Source organism: Astatotilapia calliptera, chromosome 4 (genome assembly GCF_900246225.1).
Source record: "Astatotilapia calliptera chromosome 4, fAstCal1.2, whole genome shotgun sequence".
In the NCBI taxonomy this organism is placed as follows: Eukaryota; Metazoa; Chordata; class Actinopteri; order Cichliformes; family Cichlidae; genus Astatotilapia; species Astatotilapia calliptera.
Genome location: NC_039305.1, coordinates 3,897,727 through 3,919,846, shown reverse-complemented (window position 1 = coordinate 3,919,846; position 22,120 = coordinate 3,897,727). Strand labels below are relative to the sequence as shown.

At 41.3% G+C, this 22,120-nt stretch overlaps 1 protein-coding gene across 1 annotated transcript; it reads right to left on the bottom strand.

The window, feature by feature from the left end:
* Nucleotides 1–175: 175 nt before the first annotated feature.
* On the bottom strand, nucleotides 176–22,120 carry LOC113020244 (myosin heavy chain, fast skeletal muscle-like). The gene is made up of 40 exons (XM_026164037.1): nucleotides 21,983–22,120; nucleotides 21,693–21,904; nucleotides 19,455–19,598; nucleotides 19,226–19,382; nucleotides 19,055–19,082; nucleotides 18,836–18,947; nucleotides 18,654–18,746; nucleotides 18,448–18,511; nucleotides 18,051–18,149; nucleotides 17,869–17,972; nucleotides 17,650–17,788; nucleotides 17,453–17,571; nucleotides 15,244–15,393; nucleotides 15,004–15,174; nucleotides 14,612–14,921; nucleotides 14,412–14,503; nucleotides 13,799–13,886; nucleotides 13,592–13,709; nucleotides 13,374–13,497; nucleotides 13,159–13,295; nucleotides 12,825–13,080; nucleotides 12,499–12,741; nucleotides 11,510–11,686; nucleotides 11,288–11,433; nucleotides 11,122–11,212; nucleotides 10,635–11,024; nucleotides 6,874–7,000; nucleotides 6,675–6,793; nucleotides 6,394–6,590; nucleotides 5,239–5,422; nucleotides 4,993–5,158; nucleotides 4,779–4,903; nucleotides 4,384–4,692; nucleotides 3,362–3,565; nucleotides 3,155–3,280; nucleotides 2,896–3,066; nucleotides 1,853–1,957; nucleotides 1,656–1,751; nucleotides 1,435–1,569; nucleotides 176–1,236 (listed from the first exon to the last, which is right to left on the bottom strand). The coding sequence occupies exons 2-40, from the start codon at nucleotides 21,894–21,896 to the stop codon at nucleotides 1,213–1,215; spliced, it is 5,844 nt and encodes a 1,947-aa protein (XP_026019822.1). The 5' UTR covers nucleotides 21,897–21,904; nucleotides 21,983–22,120; the 3' UTR covers nucleotides 176–1,212.

Genomic DNA, 22,120 nt, shown 5'->3' with positions numbered 1-22,120 from the left:
TGAGTCGGAGCAAACATGAGACAAAGTAGGTTTGATTTTAAAATTGTTTAATGCTGCTCTAAAACTGAAGACAGACAAAAGGTAAGACCAGAGAAGAAGAAGAAAAAGAGGCTGTCACTGGGACAAAAAGGAAAGACTAGACGTGCTGGAAGTTCTGGATACTAAACATTTAGTTCTGCTAAAACGAGCTGCTTGGTGCAGATTAGCATCATGCTGCTGAAATTCTACAGGATGCTATTTGTGTCAAAATAACAAAAAGTAAAATTTAGTTCAATATTTCTATTTCTGTTCAGAATTTTACAGAAACATTTATTGCATGTTATCATTTGCCATCCTGAGAAGTTATAAAATAATTTGTATATAAATTAAATCATTGCACTCTGGTTCACTTTTCTCACCAAAAATGATGAAACTGAAAAGTGACCCAGGAGCAAAATCTTGATCACTGATAGAAAGGTGGGAAAATTGTAACCAAATGCTTCATAAATGCATCTTCCAGCCTCCATTCTGCACACTTTCAATATTAATAGTTACTTACATGCATTTCAAAGACAAGAGCAAATGTGCGCACATCCAAGCAAACTCTATTTATGTGCTAGACCAAAGAAACGATATGTTCCTACAAAACCGGGAAACATCTGCGGACTAGTTTTTAATTCTTGTTTCTGATCTGCAGCTACTGGCAGAGAAAAAACGCTTTTGTGTAAATTTTTTAAGAATGAAATTGGTACATGGAGCAAAACAGTATCAACACCTTTCCCCCTTTTTTCTTTTATTTTGACACAAATTTATTATCCTAAATGTCTCTAAGTGGCATCTTATAAGCTTCAAATATGTAAAGTTAGAAGTGTATAAGTGTTAGTGTTGATTTGTAATTACTGAAAGCATCTGCTGACCTTTAGAAAACAGGAGACCAGCGTCTTATATTTTCATGCCAGCAATTAAATGAAGTGATGTTGATGTTATATAATCAATCCCACAGGTGTCCCCTTCAATTAAAGTCATCAACTTTGGAGCTGTGGTTGTGTGAGAAGTTATAAGTGTTAAATAAGCCGCTTAATTACTCTGAGACATAAATACTTTAAGCTAAAGCATCTAGAGAATTTATGCCACTCGTTAAGCCGTGTTTATTTTAATAGGTGTTAACATGCTATGGTATTAATGTGAGAATCGATGAACTTTTATATATCTGCACTGGTGAAGTGCACTCTGTTACTCGCCCTGTCCCTCCTGGGCCTGGAAAACAAGCAAATTGATGCAAAAAACAATACATTTTTTAACCATTTATAAGAAAACACAAAGCTGTTACTTTCCAGAGTGCTTGCTTCTGTCATATTTCTGCCCTAAACCTAACATGGTGGGGAGTGTATGCCTGTTATTCTTTCAGAGGAACAGCTAAACACTCGTAGCTACAGTCTACATCGAATGCAGTACCTTCGAGCCTATTTCACGGCTCTTGGCTCTCATCTTGTTGGCCAGAGATTCGGCCATGTCAGCTCTCTCCTCGGCCTCCTCCAGCTCATGCTGAACCTTCCTGAATCTGGCCATGTGCACATTGGCCTGCTCCTCCTGGGGAACAATTGTTTTCAGTGTGATGGCGCTCTGACACTTCACTGTATCTCTGAATATATTTGTGCCGACAGTGATTCACTCACAGCTTCTTCAGCTTGTCGCTTGTAGGCTTTCATCTTGCTCTGGAGTTTGTCCACCAAATCCTGCAGCCGAATGTTGTTTTTCTTGTCTTCCTCGGACTGAAAACACAAGATGAACATCTCTTACAAACAGGAGAGACAAGAAAAGACAAATATCCATTCTCATTTTCTTAACTGCTAAAAACACCAGCTAATTTTACCTGATAGGTTAACTCTTTGATTTTCCTCTCATATTTTCGGACTCCTTTGATGGCCTCAGTGGAACGTTTTTGCTCGGCTTCAAGCTCGTTCTCCAGCTCGCGGACCTGGAGACGTGAGGAAGTAGATTTTAATGTTACAGTGAGCTTTCAGTTTTCTGTAGGGCTTTGATTTAACTGAAAATGTGTAAAAATGTTTGCAACCAACTTTAACAGCACACTTTTCATGCTCAGTACACTCATGTGAAAACAAAAGTGTATCCTTTTTAAAGTCGGAGGTTTTCCATGTCAGGACATAAAAAATGTAAATGAATTAAATACAACCTCAGATGCACAGCAGCACGTGAAATATTACACCGTGTCGTAACTAATGAAAGCAAAGACGCAACGATTCACATGATTCAGCAGCTGTTTGACTCTCCTTCAGCAGCAACAACTTGGTCAGTCAGCCCACTCTTCTTTAAAATGTTGCTTCAGTTCATTGAATTTTACAGCACTGGTTCATGCACCGCTGTCTGAAGGTCCCATCACAGCAACTCGGTCAGGTTTAGGTCTGAACTGGGTCATTGCACCACTTTGATTCTTCAGCTGTTCTGTTGGAGATTTGCTGCTGCTGTACTTGGACCATTGCCCTGTTTCATTAGGACAATGAACTCCTCTTTGTACCAATGTGTTGACTCTAGAACACTTTGGTATAAAGAGGAGTTCATGATCACCTCAATGACTGCAAGGTGCCCAAATCAACAGCCTTCCACTCCCGTGCTAAAAGCTGCTATGGGGTGTTTGGTTTTGTGCACTATGGTCAAACGTCTCCATTTTAGTCTCACCGGTCCAAAGGACATTGTTCCCGAAGTCTTCTAGTTTGTTCAGCTGCACGTTTGCAAACCTAAACCACGCTGCCCTGCTCTTTTTAGACAGATGAGGGTTTCTCGTGGGAACCCTTCCAGACAAATACAGTCACAAACATTTAGCATGCTAACTGATGCCCATAGAGTCTGCAGCGAAGCTCGTGGATTGTTAAAATGTAATTTCATAGCCATACACACCCTAGCCTCCAATTTCTGAAGCTGCTTCTTTCCACCCTTCATGGCCAAGTTTTCAGCCTCATCCAATCGGTGCTGAAGGTCTTTCACCGTCACCTCCAGGTTCTTCTTCATCCTCTCCAGGTGAGCGCTGGTGTCCTGCTCTTTTTTCAGCTCTTCCGCCATCATGGCAGCCTAGAGACACCGAACCATGAGCACATCACATCTTTATGATAATCAAACGTGTGATAACTCAAATAAAAGCCCTGTAAGAGCGTCATACATCAGTAATGGCTTTCTTAGCCTTCTCCTCGGCATTCCTGGCCTCTTGAACGGCTTCTTCTATTTCACAGTGAAGCTGAGTTACATCCGCCTCAAGCTTCTTCTTGGTGTTTAGAAGGCTTGTGTTCTGGAAAAGATAATTAAAAAAAGACTGTGACCTGTAAATCCCGCAGGTCAGAATGGGTTGTTGAACAGGTGAGCAGCCTACCTGAGAATGCAGAAGTCCCGCGCGCTCGCTGGCATCGATCAGTTCCTGTTCAGCCACTTTTCGACTGCGCTCCGTCTGCTCCACAGCAGCTCGAAGCTCTTCGATCTCGGCCTGCATCAAGGCCGTTCTGCGCTCCATCATGGCTACTTGTTCCTTCATATCTTCCTGTCCTCTCACAGATTCATCCAGGTGGATTTGGGCATCCTGGAAATGCATTCAGGTGAGCGTCCAGTTAATTTGTCTTTGCCCACCTGAGAGATCTCACTGACCAACACTTGTCTAACTTGAGCATCAGGTCACAATTTACAGTGTATGGAACAGCTTGGTCATCAGCTTGGTTATAACTTAAGCTAATTTAGCTTCCTATTCGTATGAGGCAGGTTCCTATGTGAACTAAACTGATATTCAGGTTCGGTAACATAAACATTTAGTGGCAGCAGTCTTCCAGCTGGGTGTCTTTAAATCAAAAAAGCGATAACCAAAGGAGCTCGAGTGAAACATGTTAACATTTGTATTTCATGTTAATCCGAGAAAGAATTATTTTGGGCTTTTGTCACTTTTATTAGGTTTTGTTTGTATTAAAAGGTGACAGAGAGAGAGGGTCTCGAATCGAATCTGGGTTTCTTCATTTGGCCTGCTTCACTGTTGAGCTAAAATTGTGCCCTGGTCTAATTTTTGGCTCTTCAAGCTTCAGCCACACAGGCCTAGAGACCCGTCGGCAACCTTCTGGAAACCTCCGGTTGCTAGGGAGAAATGTTCATTCTCAGACTGGTGAGTGGCTGCTTGAGGTGAAACTGGTTGCTAAGAGGATGCTGCAGCAAAAATGTCTGATTGCTGCGGCTGCCTGCAGTTTGCATGGAACTTATATGCAAAGACTCTTGTTACTCCACTCTTATCTTCCAAACCTGTCTCTATTTTGCTTTTGCAAACACGCTTTCAGTATTTCAGCCAGTTCTTAAAGTTTTGCATGAAAAAAAAAACCCTTTCGTGAATGTTATAAAAGTATTAATGTGTGGTTGTACCTTGAGTTGCCCCTGAATGTTCCTCAGGTGTTTCTGAGCCTCGGCTGCCTGCCTGTTAGCATGGTTCAGCTGGATCTCCATCTCGTTCAGGTCTCCCTCCATCTTCTTCTTCACCCTCAGAGCGTCGTTCCTGCTGCGGACCTCGGCGTCCAGAGTGGCCTGCATGGACTCCAACACTCTCTGATGGTTCCTCTTCATCTGGTCGATCTCCTCGTCTTTCTCCGCTGATTTCCGGTCGACTTCAGCCTTCATCTGGTTCAGCTCCATCTGTGCATGCAGGATCTTCGACTCCTCCTGCTCCAGGGAAGCCTTAAAAACATTTCGGTTGCGTTTCACACTGTAATGGTAAGAATGCAGTATTTTTCTGATTTTCCTCACTTCCTTTTGAGTTATACCTCAGCTTCTTCCAGCGCAGCCTGCATGTCATATTTCTCCGTTTCCACCTGCTTCTTGAATTTGTCGAGCTCGTGAATCGTCTTTCCGCTCTCCCCAAGTTGTTCTGTTAAGTCTGAGATCTCCTCTATGTGTTGGAAAATCAGAATTGCAAGAAATTTCCAAAAAACTCTTTTAAAGTTGTTGATCCACACAAAACATTCTGATCTGACTCACGCTGCAGGTTTTTATTCTCCCTCTTCACCGTCTCCAGATGATCCAAAGCTTCCTCATATGAGTTCTTCAGTTTGAAGAGCTCGGTGCTCAGAGATCGACTCTCTTTCTGAGTTCCCTCGAGCTCAGCCTGAGACTCCTCGTACTTCTGCTTCCACTCAGCCAGAATCTGAGCTCAGGGAGACATTCGCTGGTCAGAATTAATGCTGTAATATGTGTGTGATAATTAATATAATAAATACATAATACCTTGTCAAAGTTTCTCTGCTTCTTGTCTAGTGTAGCAGCTAAGCTGTTGGATCGTTCCACATCCACCATCAGGTCCTCCATTTCATTCTGAAGCCGTTGTTTAGTTTTCTCCAGAGAGGCGCACTTTGAGTTCACCGCCTCGATTTGTTCTTCAGCCTCTTGCAGACGCTGGGCAAGCTTTTTCCTGTCAGAAGTAAAACCGCTTGTTTCAAATCAAAAAGTCTTAGTGTTTCTTTTGTGTGTTGTGTTGTGTTTTAGGACACATTTTTTTTCAGCCTTTATTTAACAAGGAAGCAAACTACTGGAGATTATGAATGTCATCTGTGAGAGGGCCCTAGATATCACAAGGTTAGGCAGCATTAACTAAGAAATCAAAGCTCCCAGAGAAACTCCGGGTTCAAATCCAGGACCCTCCTCTGTGAAGATAAAGATGGCGAGAGGCCATCCAGCCATGAGCACGGTATAATTCTTCCTCAGCACTTTCAACACCTCCATACTTTTGTCTCATGTAGACTAGACTCACTAACTTTACTGCAACCAATCAAATATTAGCAGCTGTTCCAAAATGCTGCAGCCCAGACTTTACCTTAAAGCTCCAGTTTTAGTCTCGCTCACTTCTCACCTTTGTATTAAAATAGGTTTTCTTCTTTTTCTTTTTTTAACTATTTTTTAATCTTCCTAATCCTTTACCTCAAGTGAAGGAGCGACGTCAAATATTAATCCTAGCCTCATATTTCTACAGGAATTGGCCCATCGGCTTGGTGAGGATAATGGAAGGTTTTATGGGGTCATGTATGATTTTTTAACATTTTGATTTTATTGTAATTTTCCATTTCTAATTGTAATAATTTACAGTGAAACACATCTAACAGGTCTTTCAGCCTTTTCCCTGAAAAATGATTGAAAACCACAATTAATCACATGAGAACATTTTAGAAAACCTGTCATGGATGGAGGAAACGTTACAGTTTTTTCCTTTCTTGTTAATGATGATGTGGAAAATTAAGTGTTGTGCTTTGTTGGAAACAAAAATAAATTATGAATACCGTAGTAATGTGCATTTACTTGTTTACTCATTATTATATCAAAGTGCTTAAAACTGAGCGATATTTAGTCAAAGCCTGATGCACTGATCCGTTCTCGTTGTTTAATTACTTTGCCTCCTCGAGCTCTTCGGTGCGTTGGATGGCATCAGTCTCATATTTGTTCCTCCAGAGGGCCACCTCCGAGTTTGCCTTAGACAAACAGCGCTGCAGCTCGGCTTTGGCCTCCTGCTCCTCCTCGTACTGCTCCCGAAGGAGATCGCAGTCGTGACGAGCTGACTGCAGACTGTGAGCCAGGGCGTTTTTTGCCTGCAGAGGAACACATCAATATGAAACACCGTGCGTGAAAAGAGTAAAGTAAACCAGCTGTTTGCAGGTGTGGGCGCTGATTACCTTCGTTTCCTCCTCTATCATTCGTTTCAACTCATCAATCTGTGTTGTGAATCCCTGTTTGCCTCTTGTCAGTTGGGAGATGAGACTTTCTCTCTCTTCCATTTGTCGGGATAATTCGGCTACAGCAGCCAAAGGAGAGAAGAACACTTTTTAATTAAGGCTCTGTCATTTTATCGACTCCAATAAAAGGAGGAATTACCGTTCTCAGTCTGAAAGCGGGCTCTCTGATTGCTAAGGTCAGAGATTTGCCGCATGTTTTCATCGTTTTTAGTTTTCAGCTCCATGAGTTGATCTTCGAGTGAGCGACACATCTTCTCCAGGTTGACCTGTGAGAATATAAATGAACACAAATGAGATATTCAAGCTGTTAAAACTGTTCCTCTTGTCACACTAAAACTAATTAAGATGGACTTATAGTATGCTTTATTATTTTCTTCTTATATATTCTTAAAAGCACAGTTTTAACTCAAGGTCAGGCTTCAGGGTGCCCTAAATGTTCTGTTTCAGGGAGGTTTTTTCTACTTTTCTTCTCTATCCGGTCGTTAAGTCTGACGTCACTAGCCGTGTCTGGGCCTAAACTCCGCTGCAGGTTTTTTTTTACTATTTAATTTGTAAAAATGTGTATACACACACACACACACACACGTAGGAAAATATTTAGTATACACATCCAGAAATGCATACACTATTATATATTGTACATATATTTATTAGTTTCAGGTTGGCCATTCTTGTATTTTGCTCGTTTGTGTTGTTGTGTTTGCACATCTCTGTTGCTTGTGGGGCTCGCACACAAGAATTTCACTCGCATGTGCTGTGCCAGTGTGCCTGCACATGTGATGTGACAATAAAAAGTGATTTGATTTGATATATCAAACGATCACTATGGCATTACTGAGAGTTGAAAAACTGTCTAAAGTCTTTCATCTTTAATAAAATGATCAGAGTTCTGCTCTACCAGGTGTAACAATTGAGTTTAACATCCAGGCATCCATGAAAACGGAATTTATGACATTTAACAGAGTTAAAAGTTAGCAGGGAGTTAGCTCGCTAGCTTCTATCTAAATACAATATAGCATGTCCTGACTGCGGGTTTTGGAAACAAATTAAAACGTACAGCTCTGTTATCACTTCCAACATAAATAAAGACAGAAGACTAAACAGCAGTGACGTTTGTAGGGTTACTGAAGTTTGGCTAGTTGATATATAATGATGTGCTACGTGACCGCTAGCGACACAGCTATGTTAGCATAATATAAACAAGCTAACTTTTTTTCTCACTCGATAAAAGTTAACGTGAGTGTTCTCGGTGGTCAGGAACTAGGGTTGCCAACCGTCCCTTAAAAAACGGAATCGTCCCGTATTTAGAAACAAAAGAACACGTCCCGTATTGAGCTAATAAGGGACGCACTTTATCCCGTAATCCAGTGAGAATCAAAAGTAGTCTATAACTTTTAATGGAATTAACGCTTTGTTTGAAAACACAATTCCCAGCCCCTCTCCTGCTTTGTGACCAATGAGCTGACAGCACACTTATGACAATTCGAGTATGACAATTCAGATTACCGCTCATCTCATTGGTCGAGGAAAGGTCGCTTACGGAGAAAATACCGGAAGACAACAGATGACCACAACAAGAAGCATGGCCAACAGGGAAACAAACGCCGACACTGCGGTGCAAGTCTCGGACGACAGTACACCTAAAGCTGGGCAGACACTGTGCGATTTTTTCAGTCACGTTATTCAGCTCCTGCTCAAACTGCACGATTGACTCGCAGGGGTTAGAAGTTGGTAGGTCACGATGCAGGTCTCACACTATACCACCCGATGCTCTGATGCGACCTGAGTGCTCACACTGTGCCTCCATAAAATGAAAGTTATAACAGAAAATCTGTCGCTCGCTCTCCCTCTGTCTTTCACTCACACAGACACGCACACCACCATCAACTTTGCTAAATTGCTAATGAAAAACATTGATCAGGCAGCTGTGATTGAGCAGCAGTGTAAATCCAACTATTTTCACGGTTGTTGTGGTCGTGATCATTTTGTGAGGCCACATCGAAAAGGCTCGGATGAGCTTTCCAAAGTTCTACAAGTTGTGCCTCCATCGCTTGTGTCCAGATCACACGCCGCACAGCCGAGCTGCACCGTCTTTTTCACCGACGTTTACCTGTTTGCGCGTGAGCAGTGTGAGCGGCTCACGAGCGATTGATGATCGGGAGCTGCTCGAGGTGTTAATCGCTTCTCGTTACCCCACGTATACTACACGACGCACGATGAAGGCCAAAATCGGGCCGATCACCAAATCGGTCGCACGACTCATAAATCGTCTCAAAATGGGCCAAAAATCGCACAGTGTAAGCCCAGCATTAGAGCAGCAATGTTTGTTCGCCCAGAGAAAGAAAAAAAGGCTGCGAAAGATAAGATAAGATAAGATAACCTTTATTAGTCCCACACGTGGGAAATTTGTTTTGTCACAGCAGGAAGTGGACAGTGCAAAAGTTATGACGCAAAAATTAGAATACAATAAGAATAAATACAGGGAGGAATGGGAAAAGGAAACCACTGGGCTGGGAACATGCACGATAACACCTATAAAGCGCACTGCACTGTGTGCCGGCGCACTTTTTCCATAGGCATGCTTCTAGTGGTGGGCACATGAAGAACATGAGGGGCGTGAAAGCTCGGGGAACCCTTAACCATTTTTTTGTCCACCAGGCCACGGCAGAAGCAGATATGGTATGTAAACACTGGTTTATTTTTTAAACCCTCTGGTTAAGGTTAATATGGGCATGTGCAGTGAATATCAGCGCTATGTGGCCAGAAGTGTGATAATATAATTTATTTTGTGTAATAAACAACTGCAAGGATAGATGATTACAACAAATAGATCACTAATACATAAAAGTAATACATAGATGAATAATGATGATGAGTTATGATGCGTAATCATGGGAACAAGCGGGTTTACAAACAGGAGCAGCTGATTAGCATTAGAAAAGCTGAAATAATACCTCAACTGAAGCCAATTGTACTAAATGCACTAAATGTGCACTGTTACAAGAATATTTTTGTTGTATTGCTTTCTATTAATTTATATAATTTTAAGTTAAGCAGGGCAGAGTTCTTTTAAAGAAAGATTTACTTATATTCTCAAAAGTTAAGCATGACAGGCTTCTGTTTAAGAAAGAGACCTGTTTTACTGTGTTAATGTTGTCATTTTGAGCTAAAAATAAATGGCTAAATGATCATTTGTTTCCCATATGGTCATATCACAAAGAATATGCATCTGCTTAAATCAAGTTCAAGTCAAATGGTTAAAAAAATAATTTCACACACAAAAAAAAGAGCTACCACACTGGGAAGGGTGAAGACAACTGGGTTGCCCGGCCCTGGCCACGAGGTGTCCCTTATTTATTTTTCAGGGAGTTGGCAACCCTATCAGGAACAAATGTAATCGCATGGCAGGATGCTGTAAAAGGACCAAACTTCAGCCAGGAGAACAACTGAGATAATCCATCCACAATACGAGGTTAGTCATTCATATACTGCTGCATGGGCTGGGCTGTAGTTACATCCTAAGGTTTTAAAAACTGAGCTTAAATAAATGATTAGCGGTAATAAAAGCCGAGGGAGGTCAACAGTGATCACTGACTGTTTTAGGAGCTTTTTGAGATTAAATAGAAGAAAATACATAACATTAAACATGTTAACAACACAAAAGCCATATTAAACGCAGACTACTTTAGGCCCGGAAGTAGGATTCGTCACATCATCACTTAACGACCGGATATGATGTTGACGAGACTGAATATACCTAACATGATATTCTCAGAAGCTCCACCCGCCTGCCATGATTGAAGCATAAGAATAAGGCGAATAAGCAAAATATCCTCAAAACTGTGGCTGAACTACTTGAGCAAAGCCTAAGGATGAAAAAGTGGAGTTCCGCAACATCACCTTTGCTTTTGCAACAGTTTCCATATTGCTGGCCAGATCATCAATCTCCATCTTCAGTTCACTCTTCTCCTTCTCCAGCTTCTGCTTGATTCGTTGGAGGTTGTCGATCTGCTCACCCAGCTCAGCCATGCTGTCTGCCTGCTTTTTGCGTAAAGCCGCCGTCGTGGCCTCATGGTGCAGCGTGGACTCCTCCAGGTCGCGCCGCAGTTTGAGGAACTCAGCCTCGTGCTTCTTGTTCATCTCGATCTGGGCGGCGGTAGCTCCTCCGGCCTCCTCCAGCCTCTCGCTGATCTCATCGAGCTCCCTGGCGAGGTCAGACCTCTGCTTCTCGATCTTGGCTCGGACCGCCCGCTCGGCCTCAACTTCTTCCTCCAATTCTTCAATGCGAGCCTGAAAGCAGAAAAACACAACACACGATATCACCGAGACTTAAACAGGTCATTTCTAACAGTGTTATTAATTTATGGTCTAACTCTGAACTTCATACATGGAGCTCCTTGATTTTCTTCTGGAGCTGGTTGTTTATAGCTTGCTCGTCCGAAATTTTGCTGAGCAGCTGGCTGTTTTCAAATTCCTTTCTGTGAAGATAAGAAGATATGAAGTATTTAATCAGTTCATTTCCACTTGAACACAAAACCACTGCAAAAGCTTACTTCTTAATTTTCTCCTCAGCTTGTTGTTTGTCATTTTCCAGGTCCATGAGGGATTCCTGCGTCAGCTTCAGATCCCCCTCGAGCTTCCGTTTAGCTCTTTCCAGGTCCATGCGGATCTTCTTTTCTTGCTCCAGTGAACCTTCAAGCTTTACAAGCAAATCGCACAAAGTTAATTGAGATATTTAGCGACACCAGGGTCTGAAAGTAGTCACACCAGCTCACGTCATCCACTTGCTGCTCCAGCTTAGACTTGGCTTTGGTCAGAGTGTTGACTTTGTCCTCCTCTGCTTGAAGGTCATCCAGTGTTTGCTGATGAGCCTCTTGGAGAGCTTTCTTCTCCTTGTTGAGTTTGGTCATGTTTTCATCCTGACCAGCCAGCTCCTCCATCAGGTTTTTAACCTGCAATAGGTCATAGGTCACCGCTATGAACATCAGAGTACAAACAGAAAATAACCCTAGAGCACACAATGAGTGAGTCCTCCTAGACTGAAACAGTAGATGGATTTTTGTCACATGACTTTGTTAATAGAGCACTAATAGAGGGTGAAGGACGGGCATTAACTTCTTGGTCTAAAACACTGCATACATTTAAATGGCCACCAGGGGGCGATATCTGTGAAACTACACTTCAGCTCTGTACTTTCCTGATGACTTCCTGTGTTCAGTCTTGCACTTTGAGTTATATTGAATAAAAGTCAAATATATAACATTTGTCGCAGCGGTCCTTTGATGAATAAAGGTAAATATGTCTCACTAAACTAAAGTAATGTCTCTGTTCCCATTTTGCCGCTTTGGACTGAATCCGGGCTTCAGATTAGATCTAAGATGTTCACGAGGTTGTGAGACTTGCTGGTAGAAGATCTTGGGACCTAAAAAGCAGCTGTAAACATGCGAACATTATCATTTAGCTCTTAGCAATCGTGGTGTCTAAGTGCATAGAGCTGCGACAAGGCAGCCCCTTGTTGTTTTTGGTAATCTTGATCTATATAAAAGCAGAAAAGGCAAGGTGAAAAGCATTTTACTGATACCACTCATGTATTTGTGCAGATTGTGCAAAATAAATCCACCAACTTGATGGTTTCTACATGAACTGCCATTAAGTTTGATCAGGTTGATCGACATCAACAATGACAACGCTTCATGTAGAACAATTCACAGAAGATTTTTCCTCCCTATCACCAAAACTAAAACGTCCATTAAAAATCACAAACCTTGTTTTCGGTAGCATGTTTCTCCTTCTCAACTTTAGCCAGCGTGAGCTCCAGGTCATCGATGTCTTTTTTAAGCTCAGAAGATTCGTCTTCGAGCTTCCGCTTCTTGGCGGTCAACTCTGCGTTCATCTCCTCTTCGTCCTCCAGCCTCTCCGACACCTCTTTGAGTTTGGCCTCCAGTTGAATTTTGCTTTTGATCAAACCTTCGCATCTCTCCTCTGCATCACAAAGATTTTCAGAGTCCTGAGAAAATGAAATGATATACCAGCATTAAAAACGAGTGCGTGAACTCTGATTTGACTGACTGGATGTTATTTGACACTTACAGCTTGTACTTGCAGGAGGAGGTTATTTTTCTCCTGCAACAGAGAAACCATTTTCTCTTCGAGCTCCTTTCTCTTGGCCTCTGACTTTGCCAGATCGTCTTTACACTTGATGAAGTCTTCTTTCATTGTTGCCATCTCCTTTTCAGTTGCTGCGCTTTTTAGAAGTGGCTTTATTTTAAAGAACAGCTTCATCCATGGCCAGTGTTTGACATTCATGAACGAGCGCAGGTTATACTGGAGAATCCAGATGCAGTCTCTGAAAAACATACAGTTTTTATTCCCTGCAGTGGTTGTTTTTTAGGATTACTGAGGAGTATTTGTAATGATGGGCCACCTTTGTGCTATTAAATTGTTGTATTCTTTTCTCATCAGATAGCCACGACACAGAGCTTGAGTCTGGGTCACAAGAGAGGCCAGCTTTTCATCTCGCAGCTCCTCTAGAGTGCCGAGTAAGCCAGCTTTAAAGAATACCTGCAAACATTATGGCGTATGAACAGATCAGTTTGTACCTAAAAGCTTTTAGAACTTCACAGCACTCTGGACAAATACCTTTGTGGTACCAAACCGGTACTGTGTGTGGTCAATGTCAATCGAACCAAGAAGCTTCTCAGAAGCCTTCTTTCCATCGATGAACTGTCCCTCTGGGATGGCACTGGCATTCAGGATTCTGTATCTGTTGGATGTGGATAAATGGGAGCAATCATAAACACTAATGATTTAGTTAAATGCTCATTATTAGCTGTTTTTGAATTGTAATCAGTGCCAACCGCTGCTTAAAATCGGCATAAAGGATCCTGCTGGGGAATCCTTTCCTGCAGATCCTGATGCCCTCCAGCACACCGTTACAGCGCAGCTGGTGAATGACCAAGTGGTTGTCCATTACACCTGCAGTGAAGTTGACACAACAGATTATAATAATCAGGTAATAATTTGCATTATTTTTGTCTTAAATAAGTGTTTTCTTTCATGTGTACCTGGTTTTTTAATCTCATTTGGAATCAAGCATCTGACAAAGTGAGGATGTGTGCTCCTCAAGTTGGTCATTAGCTTTCCGAGATTTTCCTGCAGAAGAACAATTACCAGATCTCTGAGGTTATCACACATTTAGAATAAAGGTGCAAATAATCCAAAATCAGTTCAGTTCAGCATTCACACCAGGCACACATAATTTGGAAAATGAGACTATCAAAAGGAATCGCGGACTCGTCCTCTTGGGAAATGAGGTCAAATTTAAAGGTCCTTGACATCCAAAAAGAGACTCTATAAAACTTGTCAAAAAGCCAACATTTGTCAAGTGGAGTGATGTCAGCGACCTGACCTGAACATGAATCTTTTTGAGCAGATTTGATCAATGAGCAGTTTTTATGTTTTGGTTTTACTGAAAACAAGAGTTAGGGATATCCCATCCATTAGACCAACAACTTAAAAAACAACAACACGAGGAGGCTTTGCCACGATTATGGACACAAATTTCTCTAAGACCAACCCAACAAGTCATTAGTATTCAATTTGTGTTGCTTACTGGAGGATCACCACCCCTAAAAATCAAAACAGTGAAAGTTAACTTTCCACAGATCACTTCTGTACCCTGAAAACAGCAGACACTGTCTGAAATGAGCCTCCCTTCTTCTTTCCTCCCTTCTTTCCACCTTTGCCTCCTCCAGCATCACCACCTGATTCTGCAAAGAAGGAACAGAAATATTAGTTTGCATGTCTAAGGTTTGAAGTTCCCACTGATTTTCAGATTCAGGAAGTTTATTTCTGTGTGTGAAGCAGATATAATGTACCTGCTTCTGCACTGGAAAAAGAGGCATACAAGTACGACAACAGTTTCATTGATGACTTCTGGTACAGCTGCACCACCGACTCGTTCAGTGGGTCTTTGTTCTTCTCCAACCAGCCGCTAATGTTGTAATCCACGCTGCCGGCATAGTGCACCAAGGAAAAGTGCGCCTCAGGTTTGCCTTTGACAACCTTTGGTTTCTGGAAAGCACTTGTTTTGCCAAGATGCTGGTCATAGAGTTTGTTCTTAAAAGAAGCATCTGAGGCCTTGGGGAACATGCACTCCTCTTCAAGAATAGAGAAGATGCCCATTGGCTGTTGAATACATAATGGAAACACATGAGATACGGTGTCCAAAATGAAATCTGATGCATTTATATCAGAATGTTTATCCCACCTTTTCAATGAGCTCAATGCAGGCTGCCAGGTCCATACCAAAGTCAATAAACTCCCAGTCGATCCCCTCCTTTTTGTATTCTTCTTGTTCCAGCACAAACATGTGATGGTTGAAATACTGTTGCAGCTTCTCGTTGGTGAAGTTAATGCAGAGCTGCTCCATGCTGTTGAACTACAACAAGAACCCAGAATTCAACAAATAGGAAAGAGAGTATATTTGACTGCGAGAGTCGAAACTTACATCAAATATCTCAAATCCAGCGATGTCCAACACACCGATGAAGAACTGCCTTGGCTGCTTTGTGTCCAACATCTCATTGATCCGAATGACCATCCATAAGAACATCTTCTCATAGACAGATTTGGCCAGAGCACTGACTGCATTGGCGACCTTTTTAGTGATACAAAGTAGGTGAGAAAATACTGTGTGGGAAAAACAAAAAATACAATTACAGATAGCTAAAGGCTGTAAAGGAAAGTATACCAAGGTAATCTGGGCTTCTTGCACTTTATCCAGTCTATAATAATGTTCAGGCTAGTGAGCCAGTTCATTAAGGGGACACTGACATCAGTGCAGGGTGATTTTGTACACTAAAAAAATGAAACATCACTATTGTTGGTTTTGAGGAATCCTCTTGTACTCCTAACTCATAATAAACCCACTAAATTAGTGTTAGTATTAATTTGACCCGACTCAATGAAAATCAGTTGAGTTAACCTGCAATAATACAATATTTCACTGAAATAACACAAATAACTTAAGTAAACCCAAACTGTTTCCTTAACACATTTGTGTGGAACCACTTTTTAAAGTAAATCCCCCCCAATTTTTTTGAGTGTAGTTTTTGCCAGATGATACATTTTTATTTGTCTGCTAATTACACAAGGACATAGTCCAAGAGCTGTAAGCTAGGTCACACTAGAGGAAACCAAATAGGTGGGCAACCTCCTGTTGACTAGGAAAAATCAGTAGTTGCCCAGTGACTGTATTGGTGAAGGTTTGGAAATGATTGACAAATTCATAAAAGCTGGCAAATGTTTCGATCAGTCTGAGTCAGCGTGCACCAATGAGTGCAACTCGTCTTCAATGTGTCTCTTAAAAGTAATATTGGACCAACTGACTGTATTATGGTTATATATGGTTATGCATCTGTCCTGCAGCAACTGTGTCACTGTGCATGGAATAGTTTCTGTTTCAGGACTATGGTGTTCTGGCTTGACTATAAATAATAGTTTATGTGTATGTAGACAACAACAGATTTGATATTTTTGCACATTTATCATAGTTAATTATCAAATTACCATAAACAGCTTGCATTAAAATTACAAGCTGATATTCAATCACACACTGATTTGTCTTACTGCCATTTTAGATTCATTATACAAGGTTGCAATAATTTTGTGCAGCAGTCTCCAGCCACCGTTTAGCATAACTGTATGACTGGGGAGAACATTACACTAACATCACTTTATGACATTTTAATACATGGCAATGACATCATTGTGGCTGGACTTTAAAGGAATTGTTCATATGGTCTGAAAGAAGCTTATTTTGAGTTCCTTTATAAGGACTCAGTCTTTGACAGGTGCTGATTGACTTAAATGTCAGACTCGGAAAGCAGTTCTGCTCGAGCAAAGACCAATTAATGTTGTTTTTGATGGGGCTTTGAGACGTTTTACTTTAGTAAATTGGCATCCAACTGCAGTCCATCTCACCTGCGCTGCTCTTCTTTTCTTGCTATTTTGCATGTATATAGAAAGGTGCCCAAGCAAACAAATGCAGGAAGATTATGCCTACAAAAAAGCTGTATTCTGTCTAAGCCCTTGAATCCGCATTATGTATTTCTTACACAGAGAAATGTGAGTCCTTGACAGTCTAGTTAGTACAACTGTTGCAATCATTAGTTGCTATTTATCTTAGACTGGAAAATGTTATCAGTATTTTTAATTCCACCTGGGGGCCTAACAAGTGAGGCAGACAACTCTATCTGCCAAAACAAATGTAAAATCCAAAGAGATTTTATTAAGCTCTGAAGCTTATCCCTGATTCAGCAAAGTAGTGGAAATGAACTTCACAGGGATGATCAAACACCGAATCTCCCTGATTAGGTGGAATAATGGGAACCAGTGAACATGTTACCAGCACCTAACAGGATTCATCACATTAAAGTCCATTAGAAATCTTTGTACTGTGATCTTTGCATACTTTTCATTTTCTATTTTATTTTTGTCATTGTGTTTTATCTTGGAGTCCTTGGAGATGACAGTTCTTATGAAACATTCATGCCCTTCACACAGATCTGACTCTGATCACAGGATTTGTTTTCCAGCTGATGTGAGGAGGATAGCGACGACACTTCTCTTTGCATCATTCCCAACCCTCTGGTGCAGTAATTTAAACTATCAGTCCAAGCTATCACGCTTTAAGAGTCTTTATGCTGTTACTGTACCTGAGGGACTGTCTGACCTTTGGTGACATATTCATTCCCCACCTTCACTCTGGGGTAGCAGAGTCCTTTCAGCAGGTCGGCAGAGTTCAGCCCCATGAGGAAGGCGACTTTGTCTGCCACTGAGAGACAGAAGGACTTCTTTGACATAAAGACATTCATGGTGTGTTTATTGATAATGAAAAGGCAGAAGGACTCACCCTCAGTGCCATCGGGCTCGGCCTGCTCCTCACGCTGCTTCTGCTTGAACTTCATGTTCCCATAATGCATCACAGCGCCAGTCAGTTTGTAGATGGAGACTTTTTCTTCACTGCTGAAGCCCAGGATGTCAATGGCAGTCTGTGAAACATGACAAATAATGAGCTAAAGTTTAAATTTGTATGTCATTGCAAATGATTAGAACTGCAGAGCTGACTCACGTCCGTGGCCACCAGCTCTTCTATATCATTGATGCTGGCCACAGAAATCTGCCCCTGACTGATCATGGGGAAGTCATACGGGTTTGTTGTTATGAGGAGCATTTCTGAGGAGAAGCAGAACATTTCTTATAAAAATGTCTTAAAGTTAAATCATGCTTTAAGACCTAATATGCTCACATTACCTATAAGCTCTGGCTTGTGCCCGGTCAGTATCTGATAGAAGATGTGGTAGCTCCTCTCTTCAGACAACTGGAAAGTCACTCTGGACTTTTCCAGCAGATCTACATGGTTTTACAGGAAATAATTAACAATCCTGACCATCTAATACATGTTGTTTAGATAGCATGTATATATGTTTGCAACTCATTTAACTGTTCCTCAAATTAAATCTTTTTTTTTTGTTTGTTTTTGCTTTGTTTTATTATATTTTGACTTCTTTAAACGACCTTAAGTCATTGTAAACTTTTCATGTTTTTGTCTATTGTGTTACACACATTGAGATTGCATGTAATTAAATGTGCTATATAAATAAAATTGCCATTATATGAGGATGACTCAATTACGTAAAAGAAAACTTACAAGTTTCTATATCAGCAGAAGACAGTTTTCCTGTAGTTCCGAAGTGAATTCTGATAAATTTGCCCTGTAAAAACATAAAGTCTGTGAAAACCCTCAAAGAAAACATAATACAAATGTCATCCATTGGATTTATACCCACCAAAACCCACCAAACAATTAAATTACACATCTTTCACTATTCAGTTTTCGCTGATTTAAAAACGTACAAATCTTGAGGAGTTATCGTTCCTCACAGTCTTGGCATTCCCAAAGGCTTCCAGCAGGGGATTCGCTGAAATGATTTGATCTTCCAGCGTCCCCTGAAAAACAAGACCAGCACCATGTTTGGGATTTGGTATTAAATCCAGGCTTCGGATCATGAGCTGGATTCTTGTCTTACTATCAGTACCTGGATTTTTCCAGCAGAGTGATCCTTCTTGTCACCACCGGACACTGCGATTGTCGCAAAGTACTGGATGACACGCTTGGTGTTGACGGTCTTTCCTGCACCAGATTCTCCACTGTGAAGACAGAATAATACAATACTTGAAGTCGGTCAATAAAAGCACTTCATTTTGTAATGTTTTGGAATATGAGGCTCGTTTTTAGCTTCCATGCTCAGACTCACGTAATCAGGACAGACTGGTTCTCACGATCTGTTGGGGAGAACATAAATATAGTACAAAATAAATAAATATAGTTGTACTTCAGTACAAATTTGTACAAAACAGCCATGTGAACTGCTGGTTTGTCTTTAATAATCTTCTAAAAGCTCACAGAAAGTCTTTCTCTTTCTCACCTGTAAGCATATTTTGATATGCATTATCAGAGACAGAGAAAATGTGTGGCGGGGCCTCCATGCGCTTTTTCCCCCTGTAGGCTGCCACCACCTGTGGGTCATAAACTGGCAGCCACTTGTAAGGGTTCACAGTGACACAGAAGAGCCCAGAGTAGGTCTGCAGAGGAGAATATAAGTGGGACAAATCAGCGAGTCATATAGAGAGACGAGAATGTCGTTTATTACTTACATAAATCATCCACGCCGCATAACGATCTTTGAGGTTAAACAGCACAGAGGGCTCGTTGAGGTGCGTCATCATGGCCATGTCCTCGATCTTGTCGTACTTTGGAGGATTCATGGGAAGACAATCTTCGTCCTTAACTGTTACAATCTGTAAGAGTGGATGGAGAAGAGAAAAGGAAAGAGGAGTGATGAGATTCAGCACAATATAAAACTCAAAGAATCAGAAAAGCAAAATATTTTATTTTATTTTATTAGCTGCTACTGAGCTGGGCTTCGTTTGCTTCTGTTGTAGTTGTGTTTTGATTGTATGTGATTAAATCTGAAAAATAGCCAAGGTTATTCTTGTGCTATTAGTCTGTGAGGTTCATTATGTTCTAATTTTTAACAAATGATATCTCTCAGTGGGCACACGTGGCATAAACTACCTCTGCCTGGTGTGTTTATGCTCTGACACAGTGGAAAAACCACCCAAAGGAGACGGCTAAATCATTTGCTAAATGTGATTAAATTTGGTATCATGTGAGAAAAAACTTCAAAGAAAAAGATTCTCTTATAACCTGGAAGAGCAGAAGAGCATTTCTGCTTTAGGTTTATCATCTAAATGCGCATGTTTTCCTTTTCACTCTGAACAGGAGATTATTTCTTTAAATATCTGCAGCTGAGAAGTTTTGCAGAAGCACAAAATGAACTCGGAAGACCTCGTTTTGTGTTTGCAAAGACAACAAAGGACAGTTCAAACTAAAATGTCAGCAGAGGAAATCAGACGGCGATGGTTGCAGAAAGATGAAAACATTTTTAAAGAAGATCTAACAAAACTGAAACTTTTTTCTATCTGCTTTGTATCCAGAAGGACACAGCATAAAAATCAGCAAACATTAAGGAACCTTCACTGTTTTTTTAAAAAAGATTATGACACTATTTTGGGGAAAATGCTCATAGACAAAATGTTACACAGTGGATAAGACAAATAATTTCAAACTCTCCTCTAAAAAATGAAATTTTTTAGCTTTACGTATATGTATGTTTATGTAGTAGATGTATACATATTGCCACATTTGGATTTACGTGTTGCTGGTTTCTTCATCTTTGACCTTAACCTTTTTCAGAATTGGACTAAGTGGTACTGACCTTTGGGAACCTCCTCACTCCAACCCTTTCGCTACCCTCACCCCTCCATCTTTGTTCTATCTCAAGAAGTTTTGACCTTTCTTTACTATTGTCTCCCTCCTTCCCCTGCAGGAGTGATGGAGGGAGATGAGGATGCGTGATACACTGAATGCATTACCAACCTCTATCCGTGCAACCTTTTCTCTCCTCTGTTATTTCTTTTCCTTCTTCTCGCTTTCTCTCTCCTCTAACTGCTTTGGTGGAGCATCACATGGTGCAGAAGGCTTGAAAAGTGTCATGCATGCTGGCCGTGCATTGACTTTGTCTTTGTGCTCCAAAACAAATTGTCTGACGGACTGTTGGGAGGGTCATTGACATAACTTCAGTGACCCTTCCTGAGACAGGAAGAGACTGAACAGGCTGATCTGGAGGGCCAGCTCTGTTCTAGGATGCCCTCTGGACCCAGTGGAGGTGGTGAGTGACAGGAGAATGGTGGCTACGCTGTCATCCCCGTTGGACAACATCTCCCACCCAATGCAGGAGACTCTGACAGCACTGAGCAGCTCCTTTAGTGGCAGCTGCAGCAACCACAATGTGGGACGGAGAGATTTTGGAGGTCTTTCCTTCTAACTTCTGTCAGACGCCACAATAAAGACTTTGCAGATGACCACACATGAGCACAGACACACACACACACACACACATCCAATACACCATGGTAGCCATCGCCTAGTCTCGCTGATGTGCAATATTACCGAGTGCAATTTTTCTGATACAACATAGTATTTTATTCTGTTTTGTGCAGTATGTTATTCTATTTTATCTCATTCTATTCTATAGATTCTTAATTTTTGCTGCTCTTAACTTTGTACTCTCCACTTTCTGCCGTGACCAAAAAATTTCCCACAAGTGGAACTAATAAAGGTTTATCTTATCTTAAAACCCTAACCCTGGCCCTGGACAACCAGACTATGTCATTTCTCTTCTTACTCAGTTGTTCTCCAAAGTCTTGGCAATCAGGAAACAAGGAAAACAGTATTTATAGCTGACACACAAAGACTAATTTTGGCCTTTTCCTTCATGGATTAAGGTTAGAGTTGCCACCTACGACGACGCCGCGTGCACAAATATTCACCTCATCAGCTTCGGTCTTCACGGTGACTTGGCCACCTTCTCTGCTCTGGACGACACCTTTGATGTACAGCTCCTTGGGTTCGGGCACGAAGCAGGCTGTTCTGGCATCAAACGGACGGTTCTGAGCCTCAATTCGCTCTTTCTCAGGTTTCCGGAGATAGATAGCTGCCGGCCCATACTGGGCCATCTCAGCATCGGTGCTCATGATGATATCTGAATTTTTAAAAGAAAAAAGGAACGTCAGGAAATTAAAAATAGTTTGCGAGAGAATGACTGTATTTTCTCACCCACCAGGTATCTAGACCCAGTTCAGTTAAAAATGACAGGGCAACAAGTGATTAAAAAAACAAATGCAGTCCTGAGTCAGCACTGTTGACAGGGACCAGAAGAGTAGATGGATGGTTCCAGCAGGAGGTTGAAACTCCTTTT

What these genes read in the sequence shown, in the direction of transcription:
- LOC113020244 (XM_026164037.1), bottom strand. Translation starts at nt 21,896, where the DNA reads ATGAGCACCGATGCTGAGATGGCCCAGTATGGGCCGGCAGCTATCTAT. An exon ending in TGAAGACCGAAGCTGATGAG is followed by an intron (nt 19,599 to 21,692) that starts GTGAATATTTGT and finishes CCACTCTTACAG; the next exon opens with ATTGTAACAGTTAAGGACGA. An exon ending in TTTTTCCAGTGCAGAAGCAG is followed by an intron (nt 14,504 to 14,611) that starts GTACATTATATC and finishes CCTTCTTTGCAG; the next exon opens with AATCAGGTGGTGATGCTGGA.